The sequence below is a fragment of the Leguminivora glycinivorella genome, chromosome 3, assembly GCF_023078275.1.
Source record: "Leguminivora glycinivorella isolate SPB_JAAS2020 chromosome 3, LegGlyc_1.1, whole genome shotgun sequence".
Classification (NCBI taxonomy): domain Eukaryota; kingdom Metazoa; phylum Arthropoda; class Insecta; order Lepidoptera; family Tortricidae; genus Leguminivora; species Leguminivora glycinivorella.
Window position 1 is genome coordinate 15,514,175 of NC_062973.1, and position 12,978 is coordinate 15,527,152.

Genomic DNA, 12,978 nt, shown 5'->3' on the forward strand with positions numbered 1-12,978 from the left:
GTAATTTCGCAGAAAACTTAGTTGGCATTATTACTACCACGCATAAGATACATTTGGCAGAATATTGTTTTACAGAACATTACTTTGGTCGACTTTGGTTTAGCATAATTGTATGTACCATAATAATCTTATAGCATAATATTACATTAGCAGAATTATTACTCGCTATCAGAAAAGAAAAAGTGCCCCAGAGTCACCGTTAGGTACGACGACGAGCGAAGCGAGGAGGAGTGTTAGGTATCTTGCATCCCCAACACATCCAACTCGCTATCAAATAGCAAATTACAACTTTATGCCGCCTAAATATTATGCACAAATATTATCTGCAAATGTATTGTTCGACTAGAAGACTATTATGCTCATCAACATTATGACAACAGACGATTCGGTATTACAAAAATCTGCGAAATGATTTGTGCCAAAGCATATTCTGCGTAAGGTGTTTCTGCCAAACTTGACTTCTGCCAAGAATTATTATACGAATCAAATATATGCGTAAAAAGTTTCTGCCAGATAATAGTGAACCCTCTGGGGCAGTACTTCCTTTTTGATAGCGTGTAAAATTCTGATCATGTCATAGTATGCTACACGATTATATATGCTATACGATATCGAGTAACGTTCTGTAAAACAATATTCTGTCAAATGTATCTTATGCGTGGGTGGTTGTAATAATGCCAACCAAGTTTTCTGCAAAATGACCATTCGACCGATAGTGATTCTGGCGCTCTTTCCCGCTTGCTTTTACACCGCGTCCTAAGTCCCACTCATAACAAAAATAACTAGCACGGGGCGTAGCCCTTTGAACTATGTATACTTACAATAGAAGTTGAACCGACTTGGCCACATAAGTTTGCGAACCGTTTTGGGTTGAAATCGAAACATATGAAGTTCGAAATGAGTCATCACTGAGTCGGATTGGCAAGATTTCGCTGTAGTATAACACTCATGAAAAGTAACAAACAAGATTTCGAATAAAATTTGTTATTTGAAGCAAATTACTTGTTTTTTACATTTTCGCGATTTCAATACCGGGATCCCGGGATCCCGGTATTGAAATCGCCAATACCGGAATGAATACCGGTATTGGATAAGGTCCGGTATTTGGAAGCCCTAGTCGGGCCACGCTCAGTGTAGGGTTCCGTAGTTTTCCGTATTTTTCTCAAAAACTACTGAACCTATCAAGTTCAAAACAATTTTCCTAGAAAGTATTTATAAAGTTCTACTTTTGTGATTTTTTTCATATTTTTTAAACATATGGTTCAAAAGTTAGAGGGGGGGGGACGCACTTTTTTTTCCTTTAGGAGCGATTATTTCCAAAAATATTAATATTATCAAAAAACGATCTTAGTAAACCCTTATTCATTTTTTAATACCTATCCAACGATATATCACACGTTGGGGTTGGAATGAAAAAAAATATCAGCCCCCACTTTACATGTAGGGGGGGTGCCCTAATGAAACATTTTTTTCCACTTTTTATTTTTGCACTTTGTTGGCGTAATTGATATACATATTGGTATCAAATTTCAGCTTTCTAGTGCTAACGGTTACTGAGATTATCCGCGGACGGACGGACGGACGGACGGACGGACGGACGGACGGACGGACGGACGGACAGACAGACATGGCGAAACTATAAGGGTTCCTAGTTGACTACGGAACCCTAAAAAAACGGCCTTTTTCAATACGGCTCAAAAAAGGTGTGATACTCAAGATCGGTTACAATTAGCCAAAAAATCTAAACAGACAGACACAGATTATTTCAGTGTTTCATTTAAATAAGTTTTGAAGGAGGAAACAGTCGAGAGCGGAACCTCGAAATAAAAGATTTATATATATATAGAATATAAAATGGTGGGTTAACCCTCCATTTTTGTTGGTGCAAGTGGCCCTAATACAGTTAAAGGGGCGGTGAGATTAAGTTATTTGGGTGATTCTCTGTAAGGATGTTCAACAAACAGTCCCCTGGCAATGATTTTATTTATAAAATCAGAAATAGTTTGTATAATTTAATTAAGGCAAATGGGTTTTATTAAATTATACTAACTATTTAGGATTTCATTAATAAATATTTCAAAAAATCATTGCCAGGGGACTGTTTGTTGAACATCCTTACAGAGAATCACCCATTTAATACCTAACATATTAATTTATGTTATGAATCACTCAATACTGTTTACCTACATAAATAGTCCTCCTCACCGATTTCGGCGATGGCGACCTCAGCAACTATGGATTACGCCTGTTATGGGCTCTAATATGGCTGGCCAGGCCGAACTTCGTCTTAAAGACTCTTTGGCACCTACATACCTATCGTATCGGCTACCTAGTACCTACTATCACTATGAAAACTAAAATCAGGTGCCTATATTAAAACGTCGGGCAATGTTGATCACACGCAAGTGAAGGTATTCGACTAACAGCAAGTATAAATATAATGTAGCTATATGATACAGCTTTGACCTTGATATAGCGTCTACTATCATCGGTTATTACCTAATCGTTTTTTTTTTACTGAGATACCTACACACATTCCGGTTTGATACGACTCGAAACGTGAGGAAAAATAAGTGAAGGAAGTGTCAAATGGCATGATAGCTATTTTCAGTACTGGAGTATTCAGCTGAAAATAGGATGTTGACCCGCCGATGATGTTGGCAGGTCGAATTGGCTTCCAGTTCTATTATAGGCTTCATTCCGATGCATTTATACCTACCTACTGATGGCCACGCGGTTGCTGTCACACAGTCATGCAGTCGTAGGTGTAGGTGTAGCGCCACGCCCTTGCAGTGGAATATTTTACAGGCAGAGGCGAGATAAGAATTGTTTACATGCTGTAACGTTCAATGTTGTCGTGTGACGCAATGCGATGATCGAACGACACCTATCTCAAGTTCATCGTTAACAGTAACATTCAGAATTGGATTTTTTCAAAAAGGAAGTTAGCAATAAACGTGACGCATTTGGATGAAACATGTTAATCAGTATAACTGAGCCTAAAACAAAGACCCTAGTCTTGACAAAGCAAAGGGAGCTCACGTTGAAAGGATATAAAAGGTATCATATTTCGGCCTGTTGTTGGCAAACAATAAAGCAGCTTGTATATGCACGTTTTCAACAGACAACGCGGTCAGTTTACGCAATAGTTTTGTATGTGACTAACTGACTACTAGAACCACGTCCCAACTAACATGCGAGCGTTTTTTCACAAGTACATATTACACTCATCTTTAAAATTTCGACTTTTCGGGCTTACTCTGAACCATTTGTACTTCCAGGCATTACATGAAAAATATTTTTTAAATGCGTTCATACAAGTATAAAGACTTCTTACAAAAAAGTGACAAGATGAACAATATTTTGGGAAACATTTCATGTATGTATAAGTAAAGTCAATAATTATATGCCTACACATTTATTTTTGGATGCTCATGTACAAGCAGCATATGCAAAAATGTGTGTTTTCAAAGAAAACAAGTTTTATTGTATAAGTTAATTTATTATGAATAGACAATGCACAGAAATAAAGTCGTTGCGACCTAAACACAGCTATAAATTCTTAACGTAATTGGAATGACCCATTAGTTAACTTTATTTCATATTTCTCTTTATGACTGGGAAGGTTTTACATTTGGGAGGACATTATGTTAAAACTTAAGATATCATATTAAATTTTAATACATAATCGTCTGTGGAGTTGAGTTAGGACAGTTGTCCACAGTCGGAGATGGTGACCTTCTTGGAGGGCTTTCCAGACTGGGAGCCCAAGGCTTCAACTTGCTTGACAATGTCCATACCCTCAACCACGTTTCCGAAGACGACGTGTCTGCCGTCCAACCAGGAAGTCTTCACGGTGGTGATGAAAAATTGGGATCCATTAGTGTTGGGGCCAGCATTGGCCATGGACATGACACCAGGTCCGGTGTGCTTCAGGACGAAGTTTTCATCAGCGAATTTCTCACCGTAGATGGATTTTCCGCCAGTGCCATTGTGGTTAGTAAAATCGCCACCTTGCAACATGAAGTTGGGGATGACGCGGTGGAAAGTGGAGCCCTTGTAACCGAAGCCCTTCTCGCCGGTGCAAAGGGCGCGGAAGTTTTCACAAGTCTTAGGGGTAACATCTGTTCTCAACTGAAACAATAGAAACACCACGCATTTAGCTAAAAAAATACACGATTTAAAAACACATGTACTGATGAAGCCCAAATTTTCCTATCAAAAATGCCTCATCATTCTCAAAGTTACATATTCTGTAATAATGGACGATCTATCATCAAGTCTTAAAAGGAAATCTCGACTTAGTGGTACCTAACAAAAGCGGTATATATGACCTTCACACGATAGAGGTAATGGTCGACAAGGAATTAATTATGATGACTACATTCCTATAATGGGATGATAAGTAGGTAAATTGTAACTGATACTGTAATGTATGTTAAGACTGCATTAAAGTTTTAATTAATAGATTTGAGAAAGTAGGTAGAAATCTTAAATAAGACAAGTTTCATAAACTGATACTAAGCTGTAAGCTAAGCGGCTTCCAGAAAAAGCGTGGCCGGTCACGCCGGCCGGAAAGAAAAAAATACGAGTAACTTACTTCGATAACAATACGTCCCATTGAACTGCCGTCGGCAGCAACATCGAAGAAAACTCGCGGTAGAGACATTTTCTTGTAGTTTAACGAAAACTACCTTAATTTTTCTCTCTTGGTATAACCACAATGGCGCACGGTACGACTGCGTCCCTCGTCAATGCCGGGCGGAAAAGGAATGAAGCATAGACAAAGTAAAGTGTTCCGTTCAAAAAAACGCTCAACTTGTTCTGCGCATTAGGCTTATGCTACACTTTTTGAATTAACATAAAAAATGAATTTGTTTAGAATTGTAACTATTATGAATCGTTTTAAAATGTACTTTACTATGTTTTGAAAACATTTTATTACAAAAAATATAACTACAATGATTCAGACACCAAGTATATGAAAACATTTATCCTGCAAAACACATAACAACCTGTCAAAATAAATAAATCTATATGTGAAATGCAAAAAATAGGGTTTCTTAACTCAATTTTAATAGTAATATGTACAAAAAATGTAAACATTTCCGGGTTCAGCTATCCTATACTTCTCCTAAATCTTAAAAAAATACTACTCGTGGCGCGAAACGTGTTTGCAAATTGATATGCGTCAACCTGCCGCTGATCCTGTCACTGTCACTTGAGCAAGTAGTTGAAAATTCTAATTTTTGTTTATTTTTTGTATTTTTGCTTATTTAGAACTTCTGCAAGTTTATATTGCAAATAAATATAATAAATGGTTTTATATCCGTATTTAAGGTTCTAATCTTGCCACGTATTTAAACAAGTGAGTGTAATTTATCCCATATAAATCGTAAGCTTAAAAAGGTTATCTTCGCCCTTATCATAATTTGTATGAGATGAATCTCTTATCAGCCGTGGGCCTTAATTGGTCACGAGAATCATCGGTCTTATAGTGTCATGCCATAGTATTTGCACTTCATTTCAGATATTATTTTTTTCATAAAATGAGTTTGGAATCAGTTAAATATGAAAGGGGAAAGCTGGAAATTTTGGACCAACTGCTATTGCCTCTCCAGACCAGATATGTTAAAGTTCAAGGTGTGGAAGATGGATGGAGGGTGATTAATAAAATGCAGGTAATTTGGCTAAAATGTACATGGCTGAAATACTAATTATTATGTAATATATTAAAATAATAAAGCAACATTTAAAAAACAAGTGTTTGACCTGAATTAACAAATATAATGTCCTTAGTAGTCTACGCATATTGAAGTTATCTCATGGTATTTTTAGAATCATGTATAACAATCATTAGACTGAAATTAAATAGGCCACTGAAAGGAACATAAAAATAAAACAATTGTAAACATTTTCATTTACAGGTGCGTGGTGCACCAGCAATAGCAATTGTTGGTTGTCTATCGCTAGCAATAGAGTTATTAAAGGACAACAGTTTGGACAAAAAGATAATGCGACAAGAGGTAAGGCCTAAATTTTCTATGAAAATAATTGCTGGTAATTTTATAATCCTGAAGGTTCATGGGCAATAGATGGGTACTCTACCTACAGCTTTATCAAGTTCATGTTACATGCTAAGGATATACTCAACATTTTGTAGGAGGCAATTTTGACATTGTGCACTTGTGTGAGGTATGTATGTAGAATCATAGCTATTTATACTTAATATTGATGTACTATTTATATATCCCATCATTTACAGGACTCAACTTTCAGTTACATTTGACAAATTGGCATGTGTACCGATGCTCGTAATTAGTATTTGTAGTTGGCACCATTTCCACTTGCAGATTGAAGGTAAACTGAACTACCTGGTGTCCGCCCGACCAACAGCTGTTAATATTAAACTGGCAGCCGATGAACTTATAAATTTAGCTAATAGTCTGAGTGCCAATGAAGATGTTTCACCTGAGGAATTTAAAGAGAAGTTGGTATACAATGTATTTATAATAATTTTTAAGAAAAAAAAAAAAACCGCCTTCCTTTGGGGTTCTGGTGATAAATACTTTCAAATGTTGGATTATGTTATCAATTCGTCTGTATATTTTTAATGTTTGTTATTCGATATCTCCGTCATTTCTGAACCAATTTTGAAATCTGGATGATTCTGAAGTACTTACAGATGAGAATGATTATCAGAACGGAACTCTAACCAGGGGCGGCTCACTCTTCATCAGCAGTTCCACTGCACCAAATGTCACTGTTCTGGACGTAAGTGCATGCTGTTCTTATAAAAATACCAAAGTCACTATAAGTGTGCCGTTCAGATTTGAGGAGTTCCGTTCTGACCATCATCAGTAATTCCACTGCACCAAATATCACTGTTCTGGACGTAAGTGCATGCTGTTCTTATAAAAATACCAAAGTCACTATAAGTGTGCCGTTCAGATTTGAGGAGTTCCATTCTGACCATCATCAGGAGTTCCACTGCACCAAATGTCACTGTTCCGTACGTAAATGCATGCTGTTCCTTTAAAAACACAAAAATCACCATATGTTTGCCTTTCAGATTTGAGGAGTTCCCTCGATTTCTCCAGGATCCCATCATCAGAACTGGGTTCTGAGAAAAATGGGACCAATCTGTATGCATATACATTTAATAAAAAAAAAATTTTCAAAATCGGTCTAGTAACGAAGGAGATATCGAGGAACAAACATTAAAAAAAAAAAAAAAAAACATACAGACGACTTGATAACCCCTTCCTTTGAGATTTGGAAGGCGGTTAAAAACGACTGGCTTTCTACTCCTACTCAAAGTTGAACCACATTAAATCTTTATGCTTCCAATACTAATTTTGAATGTTAAAACATGTTTTCAAAAAAAATTATATGAACTTATTCTCTCAAAATTTACATACTACATTATGAATTATCCAATGTAAAGACTATATTAAATTTTTTCATCTTACACAAATTGTAATTGTTGCCTTTTAATGTTCAAAGATACATATAATTAGTAAACCTTAGTTTAATTAGTAAAAGTAATTACTCATATTGTAACTACAGCTTACAACTAACTCTTATTTTATCTTTACTTTCTTTACTATACAGGTTCATCACCAACATAGAAGGTATGCTCAGCAAAGACATAGCGGACAACAAAGCCATAGGCAAATATGGCTCAGAGGCTATTTTGAAGAATATTGAAGGCGAGGGTTCGGTGCGAGTGCTCACGCATTGCAATACGGGCTCCCTTGCGACGGCGGGGTATGGCACGGCGCTGGGCGTCATACGGTCGCTTCATGAGTCTAAAAGACTAGGTGAGATAATCCACAGCAACAGTACATAACAGAAAAAATCATACTTAAACATAACATTGACTACAGACGACACAGACAGACGCGAGAAAATTAATTGACTCAGAGTCATACTGACTAAGACATTACAAACAGAATAGTGCAAGCTTGGAACAAATTACCCTCTGAAGTTGTGAACTCTACCAGTGTTAATCAATTTAAAAATAGACTAGACAAACTATCTAAGTAGTGAAATCGTGCAAAGTGAACTATGATTTAGACGTACCAGCAGGGCCGGATTAAGGGTAGAGCGAGTGGAGCGGCCGCTCTAGGCGCCGAATGGTAAGGGGGCGCCAAAATTGCCATTGCGTGGGCGCATACATAGCCCAAAGTGGCGAGAGGAGCCGGAAATGAATTTTATTCAGATATTGAAAATCTAGATTTGTGATTCAGATTATCTGAAAAGTTGCACCGTTTCGTCGTTTGTTTCGTTTTTTTTTTCAACCCTTTATTTGCCAAGAGTGGCACTGAAGCTTTAGTAGTTTCATGTGCTCTGCCTACCCCTTTATGGGATACAGGCGTGATTGTATGTATGTTGTATGTATGCACCGTTGCACCACGATGCCACCATGTACAATATTCATAAGGTGGGAGCTGTTGCTACTGTTGCTAGGGCGCCGCGAAAGATGTTTCTATAGCTCTTGACGAACTACATTGTTGCGAGGCCGAACGACAATGTTACGTCGCTATCCAAACGCTCAGTGTTTATTCGCAATTCAAAGCGGAGTTGCTCTTAAAGCCAAAGGCGCAAAACGTCTCACAGAGGCGCAATTTTGTATGAGTCAAAGGAGTGTAAGCTTGATGATAAACGCACTTCTAATAATCCAAATACCCCAAAATATGCTAAAGGCCGAATAACATGAGAGCATAATTAACCTATTTAATTCCAAGCTCTTTTGCTCTTCTGCAGTTCTGCAATTAGAGTCGAACTTCTCGACTTCTCAATATCTGTCCAAGTTGGCTATTGCTGCATTTGCTTTTCTGTCCCATGCCTTGCCTTGGCCCTCAACTAAAGCTCAAATCCGACTGTTATCAGTTATTGGTTTCTTGGTCTGCCAGAGCTTGGTCTTTGGCCTCTTTTGTTTCATCACAGCCATTTGTTCTTGTCCTAGTGAACTCCTCAATGAACACGCTGCACAGGAAAACATTAAGCTCGCGTACGTTTGTCCTATGAAAGACAGGGGTTTTTATAGAATCAAGCCCCCCCCCCATAAATTATAGGAAAAAGTTTCGGGCTCGCTTCGCTCGCGCTTACAATTCCTATCGGTACACATACATGTGAAATATTTTAGTTACCTAGTCAAATGGTTGTGACGTTTCAGATGGTCACAGCGAATCTATGAGCATTTTGGCATCGAACCCCCAAAAAAGGTTAAAGAAGGGGGCGCCAAAACTATATCTCGCTCTACCCTGATCGAGTGCGCGGGCCGGCGCTGCGTACCAGCATCAGCTGCCTGTCTAAAACGAAATAATAATAATAAGAATTTACTGCTGCTATAATATCTTATCTTAAATCTGCGGGGGCCCTTACGGATACACTTCGACCCATCGGGATCTTTTGTGCAATTACCCCCTACGATCCTAAGATCCTTCAGCTTTTCAGGAGCTTCTCGACCATCTCCACGTATCGGATGATGAGGCTCATGGGTAGCTCTCTGAAGTCCTTCGGTGCCAGGTAGCCTGCTCCAAAGTTCTTCATTCTTTGTCTGGCGAGGGCGTGACATTCACACATTAAATTTCTGACGGTCTCTTCCTCTTCGCCACACATGCGACAATCAGTGTTGTCGGCGTGTCCCATCTTGGCCAAAATTCCTTTGACCCCGTAATGGCCTGTGAACACCCCCGTTATAATTTGGAGTTGTCTTTTGCCTAGCTTCCCTAGCTTTTTGCTCCATCCAGAGTCTACCCCCTGCATAAAGAGCTTTGAATGCTTCAGACCAACCAGGGCATCCCACTCTTTTTGGTGACTAGCCTTTGTTTGGTCTTTCATAGCTGTTCTAATGGTTCCTTGTGAAAGGCCCACATAAGGTTCCGGACCTATGAAGTTGTCTTCAGATCCGGCCTTGGCAAGTTCATCAGCGTTTTCATTGCCAATGAAGCCTTCATGCTATAATAACTACTTACCAGGGCGTGCCAGGGCACTGATACCAGGAGTAAAATCTACATATATGTCATGCTTGTCTACAAACTAGATCCAGGGTCACTTCTTGTAATGTTACAAAAAAATCTAAATTTTTTTTAGGTTTGTATTTGTGCATTAAGTAACTGCAGTAAGTTAATCAAACCACATCTAAATTTCAGAGCGAGTATACTGCACTGAGACCCGTCCGTACAACCAGGGCGCGCGGCTCACAGCCTACGAGCTAGTTCACGAGAAGATCCCGTCCACACTCATCGTGGATAGCATGGTGGCCGCGCTGATGCGCTCCAGGAAGATCAGTGCCGTCGTTGTTGGGGCCGACAGGGTGTGTAACGTAGCTTGACGCAGTTTTATGATCTAACATCGTTACACACTACCAATGCGGCCGGTCCATACAAAAAAGGAGAGTGGCACACAGCCTACGAGCTGGTTCACTAGAATATCCCGTCCACACTCGTTGTAGACAGCATGGTCGCCGCGCGGATCTATAAAGCGTCCCTGCAATTATCTTCAGAAAATCGCAATAAAGAATATAATGATAGCAAACTATCTAGAAGAGTAGCAAGGGTGTGTCTTCCATAGAAAGTTGATTATAAATAATTGTTCTAAAAGATTCCTTTTGTTAAATACATTTTTTTTTCTTTTTTCAGGTCGCCGCCAACGGGGACACCGTAAACAAAATCGGCACCTACCAAATAGCGATCCTAGCCAAGTATCACGACGTTCCGTTCTACGTAGCAGCGCCCTTCACCTCCGTAGACCTATCGCTAGCGTCCGGCGAGCGAATTAAAATCGAAGAGCGCCCGGACAGGGAAATGACACACATCGGAGAACATAGAATTGCTGCCCCAGGTATTATATTTAATGTTCTCTTTCTATTAGGCTTAGTGTACAGAGGAGAACTCAGATACTATTTAGTGATTCTGGTGAAGTATCACTACATTCCGTTCTACGAATCAGCGCCCTTCACCTGCGTAGACCTGTCGCTAGCGTGTAGCGAGCGAATCAAGATCGAAGAGCGCCTGGATAGGGAAATATTGGAGAACAGAGAATTGCTGCCCCAGTATTATAAAAAAAAAATCAAAATAATTTATTCAGCAAATAGGCCACAGGGGCACTTTTACACGTCACATGTACACATTTAGAAAATATTTAAAATTGAATTGAAATTACAATTGATACTATTATATACTAATTCTAAGTTTTAACTAAAGTTAACTCTATACAATTAATTAGAAATGTAGAAGGTCTCTAAATGTCGAATTACAACCAAGAACTACACTAAATATAAAAAGTACAAATACAAAAAAAAGTCTAAAATTACTTTAGAGGTGCAAATGACTTATGTCACAACTAAAGATAAAATGTATACTTAATCTAATTCTCCTTAGAGATGTATATGGTCTCCAAGAGTCAAAATCATATATTTAAAATATTCACTAAAAGAAAGGAAACAAACGAGAACCGAACAAAGTGTCCTAATTTAATAAAAATTAGAATTAAAGTTACTAAGTTATAATAGCCCCAGTAAGCTTAAACAGACCGGTCTTCACAGACGGCACCCGTTCACGAGTATGACGAGTATCGTATATTGAATATTTATTATTTCCTCACATAGCATTTTGTTATTGTGGCGAAACACCAAGACTACCAGTTCTAAGTAGCAAATGCTAAAGTAGGACATCCTTACGCAAATTAAGAAAGCCCTTAAAAACCACTTGACCTTTTGAGTAACTAAATAAAAAGCTATAATATGTCAAGTCGCACGGTTTCTGCCAGAAAAGACCATGCTTTTGACATATAAGATGACTCATTATTCTAATTTTATATTCCTATTAAAAGTATTACATCCTCCATATTTTTCTATTCACAGGAATCAATTGCTGGAACCCCTCCTTCGACCTCACTCCAGCCAACCTCATTACGGGAATTATTACAGAAAAGGGAGTTTTCCCACCCGACAGAATAAAAGAATATAAGTAAAGCAAAAACAAATACTTAATTCAGTGCCTTCAATTTTACCAATTGTTTATTAAGAAAAGTAATTTATACAACATTTATACATACATAATTAATATTTAATCTTTGTAGCCATTGTGTTTTTACTAGACATCAGCAGATGCATGTGATCAAATAACGAATATTAATGTTTTTTTTATGAATAATCTATAATATGTAAGTCATAAATTCATAACCAAGCTTATCACTGCTCAAAGTATACAATAGTAATATATTAAAATTAAGAACCTACTATAGACCATATTATTCTACTGCTGCGTAATAAAGGAAACGTAATTATTAAATTTTGTAATTTGAACTCATTACATACCATTAATCCTTCCCATTCCATACATTTATCCATCTATTTATTTAGTACGTAAACTACGTAAGTTAATGTTAGGAAAGTCTATATACCCAAAGTTTCTTAGCTACTCTTAGGGTCGTGTCACATACTCTAGTTTTCTAGTTTCTAGCCACACACGGAATAGCAAATAAGATATCGAATATCGATAAGTTTTGGATACGCGAGCCATCTTAGGGCACACCAGAGAGCGGAAAAGAATAATAATAACGCAAATTAAAAACTGCTAACACCAGAATTTACAGTCGTGGCCGAAATCGGTCCGGAGGAATATATAAGTGAAAAGAAAACATTCCATGACTACAATTTAATGATATGAAATGTTCAAAATTATTTTTAAAGTCGCTAGCAAACCAAGTAACCATAGGTAGTGGGTTACAGTACCTAAATTACAAAACGTTTTCAAATCTACGCGCGCCGCGCGCAATGTAACAAACGGGTGTGCCACGGGCACAGAATTATAGTTAAGTCAGAATAAGTAGTTAGGTCAAAAAATGTGTCCACATGAGAGGGCATTGTTTGGGCTGGTGTCCCTCTCGCACTTACTGACAATGTCAACATTAAGCTAGGAACATACTACGCGGACGTCCGTCGTAAATCGACCGCGACCGCGACCG

At 38.1% G+C, this 12,978-nt stretch overlaps 2 protein-coding genes across 2 annotated transcripts; one reads left to right on the forward strand and one right to left on the reverse strand.

Annotated features, from left to right (window-relative positions):
- Nucleotides 1–3,481: 3,481 nt before the first annotated feature.
- Nucleotides 3,482–4,779, reverse strand: LOC125242582 (peptidyl-prolyl cis-trans isomerase-like). Its single transcript, XM_048151365.1, has 2 exons — nt 4,601–4,779; nt 3,482–4,134 (listed from the first exon to the last, which is right to left on the reverse strand). The coding sequence occupies exons 1-2, from the start codon at nt 4,667–4,669 to the stop codon at nt 3,706–3,708; spliced, it is 498 nt and encodes a 165-aa protein (XP_048007322.1). The 5' UTR covers nt 4,670–4,779; the 3' UTR covers nt 3,482–3,705.
- A 448-nt stretch (nt 4,780–5,227) lies between these two features.
- LOC125242580 (methylthioribose-1-phosphate isomerase) lies at nt 5,228–12,302 on the forward strand. Its single transcript, XM_048151363.1, has 8 exons — nt 5,228–5,368; nt 5,531–5,681; nt 5,928–6,026; nt 6,354–6,490; nt 7,615–7,823; nt 10,161–10,324; nt 10,650–10,851; nt 11,873–12,302. The coding sequence occupies exons 2-8, from the start codon at nt 5,550–5,552 to the stop codon at nt 11,980–11,982; spliced, it is 1,053 nt and encodes a 350-aa protein (XP_048007320.1). The 5' UTR covers nt 5,228–5,368; nt 5,531–5,549; the 3' UTR covers nt 11,983–12,302.
- The last annotated feature ends 676 nt before the right edge of the window (nt 12,303–12,978 follow it).